The 14,267-nt window shown below is 27.3% G+C and overlaps 2 protein-coding genes and 1 pseudogene across 2 annotated transcripts; all 3 read left to right on the forward strand.

Annotated features, from left to right (window-relative positions):
• Nucleotides 1-622: 622 nt before the first annotated feature.
• LOC132924809 (E3 ubiquitin-protein ligase RNF8-like) lies at nucleotides 623-3,004 on the forward strand. The gene is made up of 6 exons (XM_060989253.1): nucleotides 623-719; nucleotides 1,013-1,112; nucleotides 1,180-1,265; nucleotides 1,361-1,554; nucleotides 1,673-1,892; nucleotides 2,931-3,004. Exons 1-6 carry the CDS (start codon nucleotides 623-625, stop codon nucleotides 3,002-3,004), a joined length of 771 nt encoding a protein of 256 aa, XP_060845236.1.
• Nucleotides 3,005-6,402: 3,398 nt separating this feature from the next.
• The window catches only part of LOC132924810 (uncharacterized), a 77,520-nt pseudogene continuing 69,655 nt past the window's right edge, over nucleotides 6,403-14,267 (forward strand).
• Nucleotides 7,666-10,109, forward strand: LOC132923818 (E3 ubiquitin-protein ligase rnf8-A-like). The gene is made up of 7 exons (XM_060987789.1): nucleotides 7,666-7,991; nucleotides 8,110-8,197; nucleotides 8,831-8,954; nucleotides 9,252-9,306; nucleotides 9,381-9,454; nucleotides 9,516-9,709; nucleotides 9,843-10,109. Exons 3-7 carry the CDS (start codon nucleotides 8,861-8,863, stop codon nucleotides 10,107-10,109), a joined length of 684 nt encoding a protein of 227 aa, XP_060843772.1. The 5' UTR covers nucleotides 7,666-7,991; nucleotides 8,110-8,197; nucleotides 8,831-8,860.

Genomic DNA, 14,267 nt, shown 5'->3' on the forward strand with positions numbered 1-14,267 from the left:
TTTCAAAATTTATTTTGTTATCACTTATCATATTAATGATATAGCATTATAGCGCGTTTCGCTACAGACTTAGGTCGGTTAGGATTCTGACAACGACGATGACGACGACGCTACAAGATTGATACCGCTTGGAGGTGGGAGTAGTTCGGCGATCCATGATGAGGACCAGTTTTCGTCAGTTAACGCAACCGGCGCTTTAGCGTTCGTCAGTCGTCCTCAGCACAGTCATTTTGCTGGTTATATCTTCGTCGGCTTGTTCCGCGGCAACGACCAACCCTCCAACCACCGTACAGACTGTCAACAACACATCGTAACCATCATTCCGCAGGTGTGTACTCAAAATAGATATTTGTATATAGCATTTTAGTCAACAGTTTGCGTTTTAAAACCGCGTAAAAAAAATTTACAATTAGAAAAATTAAAGCGTTATATCTATATAATTAAGTTGATGGACATTTTTGTTGGTAACGTGTAAACCTTATGCACTTGTAGTGAATATTATATTATTTAAACTGTTCTAATTGAAACTAATGTTTTGCTGTCAATTTTCTTTCCGGGATACTTTAAAATTTGATTTTAAAACTCTTTTCAGTTACTGTTAACAACACACCTTTGCAGCAAAATGAATCCCGACAACCGTAATGTATGCCGCTTTTACCTGCGAAAATCATGTCGATTTGGAGATAAATGTTTTAATAGACACGAAAAGCCATCATATTGTGAGTAATCATATACTTTAATAATAATTTTATTTCAAGTAATAAAAAATTGGTTGTGATAAAATTGTAACTTGTTAAACGTAATCATCTTTACAATATTTCAATTCAATTAACGGATAATAAATTACAGAGAAATAGCAGTGTATAATATGTATCTGACTAACTAGCTATATAAAACAACACATTGGGCTTTGGCATTTTTTTTTCACTTGTACTTTCAAAACAATTATAGTTAAAAATATTTTAACATTTAAAAATAATTTATAATAATTTAATCCTTATATTTTCCTTAGCAAAACTTGATGACGAACTTTCTGTTCTAACTTTTGAAGTTGCATCAAGCAGCAAGCATCAACAAAAACATGAAAATATTCCCCAGACATTGACAAACGAGTAAATTTTTCACAAAATTAAGTTATAATTATAACCGTTATATTTCATTTAAATCATTTATTTTCAGACCAATTGCACATGCACCTTTAAATTCTGCTCAGAATGTAAAACAAAAACGTCCAAAAAAATCATCGAATAAACCACCAGCACAAAGTAATAAGACATTAACTACCTAAAATTATATTCTTACATATTTATAATATTATTATAATAGATAGTATAAATAGACATAATTTTTTTTTTCAAAGATTTGTCTGAACTGCTAAGTGAAAATAAAGATCTTGTCGAAAAAGTGAGTACGCTTGAAACATTAGTGAGTTCACTTCACGAACAATTAAAGGAGCAAGAGAGAGAGAATGCTAAGCTCACCAATGAATTTAATAGTATGCAGTTGTATGATGAAGATTACAAATGCCCTGTTTGTTTTGAAGTATTCATAACGGTAAAAATTTAATTATTTTCTAGAACTATATACGTAAAAAAATACAATTAAGAATTAAATTAATCTTAGAATATTAAGGTAATGTTTTAATAATTTATCTTATTAATTTTCGATTTAGCCAACATTGTTGAATTGCTCGCACATGTTTTGTGAATGGTGTATTTACAAATTGTTAGAGCAAAACGACCAGTGTCCAATATGTCGGTGTCGAATAATCGACTATACATATTGTTCAAATGCTGGTAACATTATCAATAGAATGATAGAACGGATGCCATATGAAGTCAAAATGAAGTTCAATAAATTAAAAGCATCCCGTGATGAGGATAAACCAAAAAGTAACTTTACTATTAATTTGAATAATGTTTTTCAACCTTATATTTTACATTCATCGATTATGATGGTTATAATTTTTCCTTTAACTGTGATACTTTACATGATTTTCCGATTCCTGACGTTTCTGTATATTACTATTAATAATTATTATAATACTATTCAATCTAATTTTTGTTTACATTTCTCGATTAAATTAGTATAATAAATTTACCTTTAGTTTTTAGCATGATTTATCGTTATTTTCCGATTCCTATCTAATCGCACTCAATTTTTAAAAATCTCGCTACATTCATCTAACTATTTTTCCGTATTTTCCGGTGTTCCCCAAGGACTTTGTTTAGGTTTTCTTCGAGTAATACTCGTATTTTATTATATTATATTTTATTCTTTATTTTTCTTTTGCTAATGATGCCAAAATGTTTAGTGACATTAAAACTAAAACTGATAATAATACCTTAAAATTATTTTCAAATAAATCTTTTTAAATTTTTATGGAATAAAAAAATTATCTTTTTTTAAATATTGAAAAGTTTCATATAGTTATGGACCTAATCCTAATCTAAAATAATATAAAATTGTCTTCTATCAACAGCTCACTCAATTAAAAGGATTTATTTTGAATATATTTTGAGCTTCAAAATTAATTATAATAATCCAGAATAAATCATACAGGATGTTAGATTTTTTAAATAGGAATATTATTAAGTTTATTGTTTAAAAACCCTGGTATTAGTCAATAAAATTCCCTTTCATTCATTTTTTTTTATTTCTACACGAGTGAATTTCAAAACTTATATTGTTGTTTTTAAAAAATGTTTAATCGTTTATCTGACACTATTTCATACTTTTATGTTATTAAATTATTATCATAGTTTTTATTATTATTCATATGTGTTTCTCTGGTTGTATTATTTGTCATATATATATATATATATATATATTACATTTTGTTAAAGGCATAAGTTTGTTGAATATACCATAAAAACATTAATTTATTAATTTATTATTTTCAATCGTACAAAATTGTTTTATTATTATAGGTTTACTACTGCGTGCTGAACGTGAGCAACTTGAGTTAATAAGAATTACATTAAATGGATACATTTCAATATAATTTTTATTTTTTTAATACATATAGTACATATTTTATATTATTTTAAACTATTACTATTCCTATACTCGTAATAAAATTAGCAACTTGATTGTATCATGACTTATGATAAAATATCAATAATGGGACATAGACTAATTATTAGTGATTGTAAGCTATATTAAAGAATAAGATTTTAATTGTTTTTTTTTATTTATTTAAATAAGTCAAAAAATTTATTATAGCCTTTGATGTGTAGTACAATAAATTTGCTAAATATTTTTGTGGCAAATATGAAATTTTTATAGTTTTCAATTTTTGTAGAATATTAAGAATTCCAAACAATGATTTGTATAATTATTTTTATAAACTTTTATATTAGAAATAAAAAATAAAAATTTGTGTTACCTAGTTTTAAGAAGTACTTATGTAAATATTAAAATAATAGACATTATCATAGTAACAATTATGAATTAATGTTATTAGTCATATATTATTAAGAATGTATTAGCTATATATATTCAAATGGATTCTTTCATTGTATAAATATATACCTAATAAAATAGTGAAAATTAAATATTCACACTTCTGTGTAATTGAAAGCTTTATTTTACAATTTACAGAATATATGTAATTTCTAACAGGCATAGTTCTAGTCATAATAATTTGGGTACCTAGTTGTCACTGTTTTAGTGGCTGGACATAAGGTAATTTATATTTTAACAGGTATACCTAGTGCATCATTACTAGTGCACGATAATCCTGTAGGCGGTAAGATGCGATACCTATTATCAACGGATCAGTCACCTTATTTGCAATATTTCGTATAATCGTATACAATATACATTATTCGTACATTTTTATCTTTGATATAAGTCGTTTTCAGCCTGTGTGCCGTAAAAGTCCAGGCAGTATGCCGTGTTACTATTTTCTACATAATATATGTATATATTTTATATATTACATGGATTAATGTGACATGCACATTTTGTAAAAAGTTTAAGGTTTTTTTTTATTTTTTTTTATAGGTTCCACAATTTTAAAAAGGTTGAAAACCATTGATTCTAAACGATTCCACAAATGTTTGTCATTCAAACAATTTATTTTATTTTATCTAAACATAACATAGTTGAGAACAAATATTACTTAAACGTATCCAATTATAAAAAAATAAAAATAAAATATGAGTATGTACCTAATTGTTTTAAAATTTTGTTAGAATCAGAATAAAAACAAAATAATTAAAATAATAAAATAAATAGTTAAAAATAAATCATGCAAACAAAATTAAGCATTTATGCTTGTTGATCAATGGCGGCTTGAGTCTTTATAACTTAATAATCAAGGTTTAAAACAACTCACCCACCCACCAACTAAATTTACAAAGACCAATGTAATATTTTTACATTCTTAGGTTCTTCTTTAGTTAAATTTTTCATTAATTTTTTATTTTATTGTCATTAATTGAGTGATAACCACTTTTCCAAAAAATGATAAGAGTGATAGAATAGGTAATATGCATGGTTATACAATACTCAGTGATCCACTTGATGTGGTGTTGCACAGTAAGTCTAGGGATATTTTAGCTTTTTTTTGTCCGAGCGATCGTAGTGAACAAGTGGCGACACGGGCATCATTGTAATAACTTTTTATTTCACATTAGTGTCACTGTTTGATCAGTGGTGATAGTAGTATCAGATGTGTTGACATTTTTTGGACAACTGCACCCGACTCATGATCATTGATCAAAGTTTAAAAAATTAAGTTATACATATTGATGTATTATTGTGTAACTATGTATCAAGCCCATATTAAGGGGCACGGTCCCAGGGCCCATTGATTTTGGGGGCTCATCTTTATGTTCCAAATATATTATATGTACAACTTAATTTTTTATACCATGATCAATACCTAATCATTATAGATCATAAATTATAAATAAATATTGAGAACCACATTAAGCGACCTCGAGTTACTTAACAGATGTATAGTACAATCAATGTGTATACTTGCTATTGATTAATAAAATAATACTGAGAAATAACATAACATTAATGTTTATCCATTTAACATATTATCGGTATTACGTTCATTCACTCATACAACTATTTTCATAGTAGAAACAAAGCATAATATAGTTTTATATAATGACTATATTTTAATTATTGCAATGAGAGAGCAGAACAAATTTGTAAAATTATATAATAAATAAATAATAATAACAACAAAACTATTGCAACAATAAAAACTCATAGAATTTACTTCTATATATTTGAGATCAATCATCAAAAAAAAATGTAGAGTGTAAATTTTGGTAAGTAACATAATTTAGCATATTAATGTATTATAAGAACAATGAATTGCATCTTTCATACTGAACTATTGGAAATATTGAAGCTTCAGAACTATTATTAATTAAACAGACAATCCTCAGATCAGGCTGATCATATGTGTAAATACCAACAAATATTAAGAAAAATAAAAATGTTTACCCATTACCAAAGATTTAAAATCAAAATAAAAGTTTAAGATTTAATTTTTTTAAATATGACATATGACCAGGAATACTGATTTTAAGCTGAGGCTATTAAATAAATTCAGATAATCGATAAATTTTAAATATTAACATGTATTATATAAGTAAGTATTTATATTATATATATATTATTTGAATCATAAAAATATGGTTCACATTTGCGAATTTCTAACTTTTTTTATACTTTAATACGTGTCACTTTAGTGTGAATGATACTAACTCCAAGGCCGTATCTGAGGAGGTTCAAGGGGTCCGGACACCCCCGAAATTTTTAAAATTAGAAATATTTAGTGGTGAATATAGTTTATTGACTAAAAAATTTCAGCATTTATATTTAAAAAGATGTTGGACCCTCCCCGAAATTTTTTTTCAGTTACGGCCTTGGCTAGCTCATTGATCAGTTAGTTTTTATTATCTTAAGACTTAAAGTTTGGCGTGTAAGTACTAAGTGATTGTAGAGAAGAGCAGCATTCTTGTTGATTTAAAGTAATTTAAGAACTCATTTGAGACGAACCGTGGTACGCCAGTAATTAATAATTATACTCTGACAGATATTTTAGAAAGCTTGTATTGTTCTTTTATTTGAATTCTTAGCAGAGCCTCAGTTTACGATACCATACGCCCATCACAGTGATTGTAGAAGAATTTTGTACTTTTGTATAAAATAATTTTGTTTGTAAGGTTAAGTTAGAATATTATATAAAATAGGTATAACGAGCTGTGTTAAATCGATTGTTGATGGTTGTAGTGCGTTAAGCGTGTATATTTTATACCAACGTTTAGTAATATGGAAAATGCAATTAAACTTATACAATCCAAAAAAGGAAAACAGATAGTTATTTTAAATTTTAATAAGTATAGGCATGTAAGAACACGTAAAGACGGAATGCATAAATGGCTTTGTACAGTTAAAACGTGTTATACAAGCATAGTAGATACCTACTGATGCGCATAAGACTTCAATTGTAAGTATAATTGGTGAATACACGCATGAACCTAATTCTAATGTAAAAATAGAACGACAAATATTGCGAAAAAATTGTAAAAGACAAGCAGAAGATGGAATTTCAACACGACTTATCAAAATTATTAGAAAAAAACTAATGAATAATGTAAGTTATAATTTCGAAATGAAAGACATTATTTCAGTTTGGAAAGCTATGTATGATAAGAGAAGACAATATTGTATCCCCTATTTCCGAGTTCTTTAAATAATGCCATACCAACGTCAGTTACAGAATATGAAAAATTATAATTGTTGTATGCTGTTAGAAGAAAATTTTGTTCATGTTTCGATTAAAAAAAAAATTATTTTTCCTCACAAACTCACAAATAAAGAACATTTGCAGTTTATGATGAATTGTACTTTTCAATACGCACCTAAACACTTCTATCAATTTTATACTATCCACTACAATTTTTTTTTATGAATTATTGTAGAACTGTACATGTAGGTATTCGATATTTATTAGGTATAAATGTATAATACGATGAAATTAGTAAATTTTACAACGTTGCATACAATTGCATACACAATCGTGTTGCCAAAAAGTATACAAAAATCGAAAACTTAATTATGATAATTGATTACAATATTTTCTGCTGATATCGAGTGTCAAGTTGTGTCACTTGTGATAAAAATTGAATGATAGTAGTTTGATTTAATTTATTATAAAATAATTATTATGCATCAATGTTATGTCATGTCTAACACTGTTTTTTAAATAACATTTTTAAACAACGCTTCGGTCATTTCGTGTGGAATCGTGTGAATAAAATAATGTGTCTATGCTGAATCGTGAAATATAACAGCGTTATTTTTGATTTTAAATCAATAGATTTCTTATGTTATCCAAACTAAAAAAAATTTTTTTCGCACGAGGCTATATCTTCACAAACAATAAAAAAATCTACCCAAAATGACCTAGCGAAAAATTCGAAAAATAATATTAGAATGAAAAACGATTTGACTAATATTACAATATTGTAATTGTTATTGCTTATCATAGTAACGCGCAAAATATTTAAGACAAAAATAAAATGTGTGTATCATGTTTTAAACGATAAAATAAATAAGAAATAGAAAAAATGTAATAAAAAGTAAAATATGGATTTTGTTATCACAGTTGATAGTAATTATGTAGCGCGTTTCGCCACCGACTCGGTCGATCTTCGGACGCCGACGCTAAAGATGGATACCGCGGAAAGTCGTGTGGTGGGAACGGGTCGGGCGATGTAGCAGGATTAGTTTTGGTAGTAACTACAACCTGCGCGTTTCGGCGTTTGGCAGTTCAGCAGTTGCCAGTTTTCCTCCTCAGTACAGTCTTTTGCTAGTCATCTCCCCGTCAGATTGGTCCGTAACGGAGACCGAACCTTTAACCGCCATCATACCACAGGTGCATACTCAGTATAGGCATTTGTCAGTGTGCATATTTAATAACGTCAAGTGTTCGTTGTTGTAATTCAGGTGTTCAGGTGAATATAATAATATTATTATTACCGCAATAGTTTATACATAATAATAACAATTATTATAATAAAATACTATTTAATATCGTGTGGATAAAATATTAATGGCATTTTTTTTTTTCAGTGCCCAAAACGCTACAGTCTCGTGCACGTCACCCACAACTCGTTGTCCAGAAGTACGGAACAGCTGTTGCTACGATCAAAAGTTTCCGGTATGAAGAACTATAATATATGAGTACTTAACAATCGTCTGGTACACGGGTGGTGTGATATTTTGTGGGTGAAAGTGTGAAACTGTGTAGAATAACGTGCAACCACCGTACCGACATAATAGAGTTAGAAAAATGCATGTTTATTTTCAATTTGTTTTACAGCATTATTTATAATGGTCTGTAATTATACAACTGTAGTTTTAAAATTTGTAAAACCATTATATGGATAGATTATATTACCAGGTTCATCGTTTCAAACTTCTTCGATTGAGAGTTCCACATTAACATTCCTAACAATTATTATTCTTTAGTATAACTACATTCATTTTAAAAGTTCCTCTTGTTGATAACATTCAAACGTTATAAATCAATTAGGTTTATCTGATTGTTGCATTATAATGATCTATCTATTCTATGTACAATTGAAATTTCAACCATGTAAAAACACATACAATAAGAAAAATTAAAAATTTACATCTATCATTAAATTGATGGACATTTTTTCTGGTAATGAATAAACATTATGCACATTGTGAATATTATATTGTTTAAACTGTTCTAATTGAAACTGATTTTTTGTTGTCAATTTTATTTCTGGCATAATTTAAAATTTAATTTTAAAACTATTTTCAGCAACTGTTAACAATACACCTTTGCAGCAATATGAACCCCAACAACCATGTATGTCAATTTTACCTGCAAAAAACTTGTCGGTTTGGAGATAAATGTTGGAATAGACATGAAAAGTCATCATATTGTGAGTAATCATATACTTTAATAATAATTTTATTTCAAGTAATAATAAATTGGTTGTGATAAAATAGTAACATGTCAAATGTTGTAATTATCTTTACAATATATTAATTCAATTAATAGATAGGAAACTATGGAGAAATATTATATATGACTTTAGTATTTTTTTTTATTTGTACATTTAAATCAATTGTGGCTAAAAATATTATAACTATAAAATTAATTGATAATGATATAATCTTTGTATTTTCCTTAACAAAACTCGATGATGAATTACCCATTCTATCTATTAATGTTGTAGCAAGCAATAAACATCAACAAGTACATCACAATGTTCAGCAGAAATTTACTATCAAGTACATTTTTTACAAAATTAAGTTATTATTATAATTGTTGTATTATATTTTTGATTTAAACTATTTATTTTCAGATCAAGTGCACGTTCAGCTTTAAATTCTGCTCAGAATATAAATCAAATACATCCAAAAAAATCATCAATAAAAGGTAAGAAAATAATATTTATTTATATTATATTAGGTAAATTTATTTTTTATTTTTTTCAAAGATATGTTACAATTGAGAAATAAAAATAAAAAGCTTATCAAAAAAATCAATTTGCTTGAAACATCAGTTGATACACTTAGCAGTCAATTAAATTGGCAAGAGAGAAAGAATGCTAAGTTTATTGATGAATTTAATATAATGCGGTTGAATGACGAAGATTACAAATGCCTTATTTGTTTACGAGTATTCATAAGGGTAAAAATTTAATAATTTTCAATAACTTTATATGTATATAAATTAGATTCAATAAAAATTAAAATGATCTAAATATTTGAAAAATACCTATAACTTTTTTGTTTAATATTTTTTTTTTTTTACTTTGATTTAGCCAATTTTGCTGGGCTGCTCGCACATGTTTTGTGAATTATGCATTGATAGATGGATAGTGGATAATCAAAATTGTCCAACATGTGATAATTCAATAGTCAAACGCTCATATTGTTTAAGTATAGACAATTTCATCAAAAGGATGAAAGAAAAGATACCAGAACATAAAGTCAAAATGAAGTTCAAGAAATTAGAAGAATCTAGAGCTGAGGATAAATCAAAAAGTAAAACTGATAATGATTTTTTTAATAATTACTTTTTACTCTAAGATTATTCATAATCGCACTCAAATTGTAAAAATCTCATTATATTTTCTTTTCTGCTGTTCCCCAAGGACTTCATTTAGGTTTTTTCTTTAGCCATATGTTCTTGAAATTTTTAGTAATACGTATATTCTATTTAATTCTACGCATGAGAATTTCAAAACTTGTACCGTATTGTTTTTAAAGAATTTTTAACCGTTTAGCTGACACCATTTCATACTTGTATGTTTTACTTTATGTTATTAAATTATCGTAATTTTTATTATTACTCTTATATGTTTCTCTGGTTGTAATTTTTATAAAATACATTACATTTTGTTTAAGAACACATGTTCGTTAAATATGCAATGAATGAGTATAATATTTTTAATTTTACAAAATTGTTTTACTATTATAGGTGTACGACTGCGTGCTGAGCGTGAGCAACTTAATTAATAAGAATTACATTGAATTGACACATTTCAATATAATTTTTATTTTTTATTATATTTTATTTTAAATTATTACTATTCCTACTTACTCATAATAATATTAGCAACTTGATTGTATAACAACTTATGATAAAATATCAATAATGGGTCATACGTGATTGTAAACCACATTAAAATTTGTTGTGACCATTTATAATTTATTATAATTTTCGATTTTTGTACAACATTAAGAATTCTAAACAATGATTTGTATAACTATTTTAATAAACGTATAGATTAGAAATACAATTTAACAATTGGTGTTGGTTTTATATTAATTAATAGAAGTACTAATATTAAGACAAAAAGTATATAAATATTAAAATAATACATCAATTAGTAACAACTATAAATTAACATTAATAGACATGTACTAAAAATGTAAGTTTTCATAAGTAGAGTGAAATACTTTGTATAATTAGCTTGAATTTAATAAGCGTGCATATTTTATAACATGTTCCATGTATTGAATAGGTATATGTTCAGTTGTACGTGTATTGTTGAAAGGTAAGACAGTTACAAAATAAATATTCTCTTTTCAATTAACTTTAGATAATTAGGGTATTACTAAGGGTTATAAGGTTGATATAATTTTTTGATAGAAGTAGATATACAACTAATTTAATATTTATATCAGAGGCCACTTTTAGTTTACTCTTCAAGAGGATAATATATAAGTTACTTTCTTATAGTTTAAAAGTATGAGGTGGTATATCCTGCATACTTTTTGTACACTACTGTCTATAATATATAACGATATCAAGTGTTAAGGTATTAGATTTGAAAACAACGATAAATCCTTAAAAACCATTAACAGATGTCTATAACGTGAAACTTGTAAGTTTTCTACATTACAAGATTAACTATAGAGGGCTGTGACGCTGGAAAAATTACCTCTTCAAAGTGTGGTGATATCTCAACTAGATTTTCATTAATTATTAATTATGTAATAATATTACATCAAACTTACAACAATATTATCTTCTATACGAGTTTATACATTAGAAGTGCTGGCAAAAAAAAAAAAAATTACATTGAATTCTTCGATTTACGAAAATAACACCATTATTGTTATAAGATCAAATCCAACGTATAATATTATGATGTATCGGTTCACTATTGACCATTGGCACATTGCTTCATAGCTCAATAGATTAAGACGTGACTATAAAAGTATAAACCATAGACCTTATACTATTTAGTATTATAGTATGAGGTCTATGCTATAAACTCCACTCGCCACTGGCGTGTTATCATACTATGATATTATTATCACAGTTGTAGATATCCAACCGTGATTATTATCATGGACTCGGTTATCTCCGAAGTAATTACGTTCTTCCCATCGCGACGAACAACTTGTACTATTATAGTCATAGACCTTATACTAGGTGTCTAGGTCTATGACTATAGTACAGTATAGCTTAAATTTTAACTGCAACGCTTACCGCGCAGTGTTGCCCGAACGAACGTGTTAAAAGAGATGGCCAACGCATTAGGAAAAAACTCGTGGATCTTTGTTTAACATACGACGCCAACGTATAATTTTTTTTTACATCGGCTCGTGCCAAGTAATAACACCGATAACTAATATTGATATATTGTGTCGTACTAATCTACTGTTTATGCGGCTTGATGGTAAATTCATAATTGAATTACGAAATATTTATTTTTCAGTTTAATTAGATAAACGAAATAAATAAATAATAATATATATAATATATATATTGCAATACCTACATTAGCAATTGAATGTCATCTGAATTCAGAAAATAAACTGCCCACTTGAATACTTGAAAATATATAGTACAATATTATACCTAGTTTATTGTTGTAATTATTGTAAATTATGAAACAATTTTACTTCGACGACCGAATATCAACGTATTAATTAATAATTTAGTCAATTACGTAAGTCACTGAAAATACTCATTATTTTCCAGTTTTAGTTAGGTATTTGTCTTATTATTTTTTCGGCATCAAATTAAAATTTATTATTTTTTTTTTGCGAGGCACACTGTTGTGACGTTTTGAGTTACACGACATTCTCGCTGATCGATCGACAATATTGCATTTGTTTGTTTTGCACTTGATTCGCAACCACGCAAGAACATTTCTAGTTTAGTTCCCGGGCGATTTTTTAGGTGAGCTGAAAATGTATTGGAACTCGCGTCGTATGCTATCTACATGAAAAATGTATCTACCAAAATTGTGTGTTGGCGTTGTATGTTATCTACAATTTTCCACCCCGCAATTTGTAGATTGTTGGTGTCGTCTGTGCATCTAGACATTAATTAGTAATTACATTAAAGAACTCTTTTTCATGTCTTCAAAAAACTGGTCAAAAAGATTCTTTGATGCATTGAGTGAACGTCACCACTCTTCCATCAACTGCCGTTCCAATAAGTTAGTGGCACCACGTGTTTTTATGCCATATTTTATTTTGAATTAACTTTTTGGCATACTTTAGCAGTGGGTAAGACACCACATTGTTTTAAAAATTGGTGCAAGATTCATCATTGTAAATAACATGTCTATAAAAGTCAATAAAATGTTCCATTTTGATTTAACAAAAAATAATTACATAAATAATTTAATTTGAAAATAATTTAAGCATACACCACTTTTACAAAAGTCATATGTCTACTAGCTATGATATGTGTAAAGTGTAGACTGTAGAGTGTATTATTGATGTTTATAATTATACGGTTACACCTGCAATATTAGTCTCCGTACAAAGTATTAAGTAGATATCAACCGAAAGGTAGATAACATATAACGTGATCAAAGTTCAGGTAGATAGCATACGACGCGAGTTCCAATGTATTTTATAACCTGGTGAGTTCATATTAATTTTTTTTTTTATATTTTGGTATTTTTTTCAAGAACAGCATATTAATGATTTTTTGTGCATATAAATACATTAGTAGTAAATTTGTATTTATTTTTAATACAATTTATTTCATAAGACAATATTATAATTATACACAAAACTTGTAGTTTCATACGTGGACGATTGTTAAATGAAACAATGAACTGCATATACTTAAATGCGAGTGTTTTCACTTTATTATGAAATGTTTTAAATTAACAATTAATACTTCATACTTAGGTACTATCCTGTAATCTTTTACTGATTTTTTCAATCCCTTAGTAGGTAATTAATATTTTTTTGGTCAATATATTCCTTCTGTTTTTGATTAATTAATTCATTAAATAAGTCGTTGAATTTATTAAACATAATATCTACATTCATACTTAACGTTTTACGTAAAATAAAAAATAAATACTTAAAAATGTAACGAAACGCAAACTGGCGAACAGCGAATAAAGCGATGTCGAACTTGAAACGATACTGAAACAGTGAAACGTCTAAAATGGCTATGATACGTTATGCCGTTATAGAAAAATAATCCATAAAAAAAAATAGGTAGAATAGACTACTTGGCAGTTGGCTTTAATAACTTGTTACCACATTATTTGATTTAGCCATGTATTAATAATACTTTGGTTTTCCCGAGAAGCTATCGCTGATTATCGATGATATTAATATAATATAGACAATATATAGGTAGGTACTTAACTACTAACGTGTAACGAGTGCGGATAGATAACTGCCAGTGACCCCTATGTACTATATGTACTATACTCAAATAAATATAATGTAGTTTACAATAACGTCAAACAGGCCCT

This window comes from Rhopalosiphum padi, chromosome 3, assembly GCF_020882245.1.
Source record: "Rhopalosiphum padi isolate XX-2018 chromosome 3, ASM2088224v1, whole genome shotgun sequence".
NCBI classification, from domain to species: Eukaryota; Metazoa; Arthropoda; class Insecta; order Hemiptera; family Aphididae; genus Rhopalosiphum; species Rhopalosiphum padi.

Coding starts and splice junctions, on each gene's coding strand:
- LOC132924809 (XM_060989253.1), top strand. CDS start 623: ATGAATCCCGACAACCGTAATGTATGCCGCTTTTACCTGCGAAAATCA. Junction 720..1,012: donor ACACGAAAAGCCATCATATT/GTGAGTAATCAT, acceptor TATTTTCCTTAG/CAAAACTTGATGACGAACTT. Junction 1,555..1,672: donor GTTTTGAAGTATTCATAACG/GTAAAAATTTAA, acceptor TTTTCGATTTAG/CCAACATTGTTGAATTGCTC.
- LOC132923818 (XM_060987789.1), top strand. CDS start 8,861: ATGAACCCCAACAACCATGTATGTCAATTTTACCTGCAAAAAACTTGT. Junction 8,955..9,251: donor ACATGAAAAGTCATCATATT/GTGAGTAATCAT, acceptor TTAATGTTGTAG/CAAGCAATAAACATCAACAA. Junction 9,710..9,842: donor GTTTACGAGTATTCATAAGG/GTAAAAATTTAA, acceptor ACTTTGATTTAG/CCAATTTTGCTGGGCTGCTC.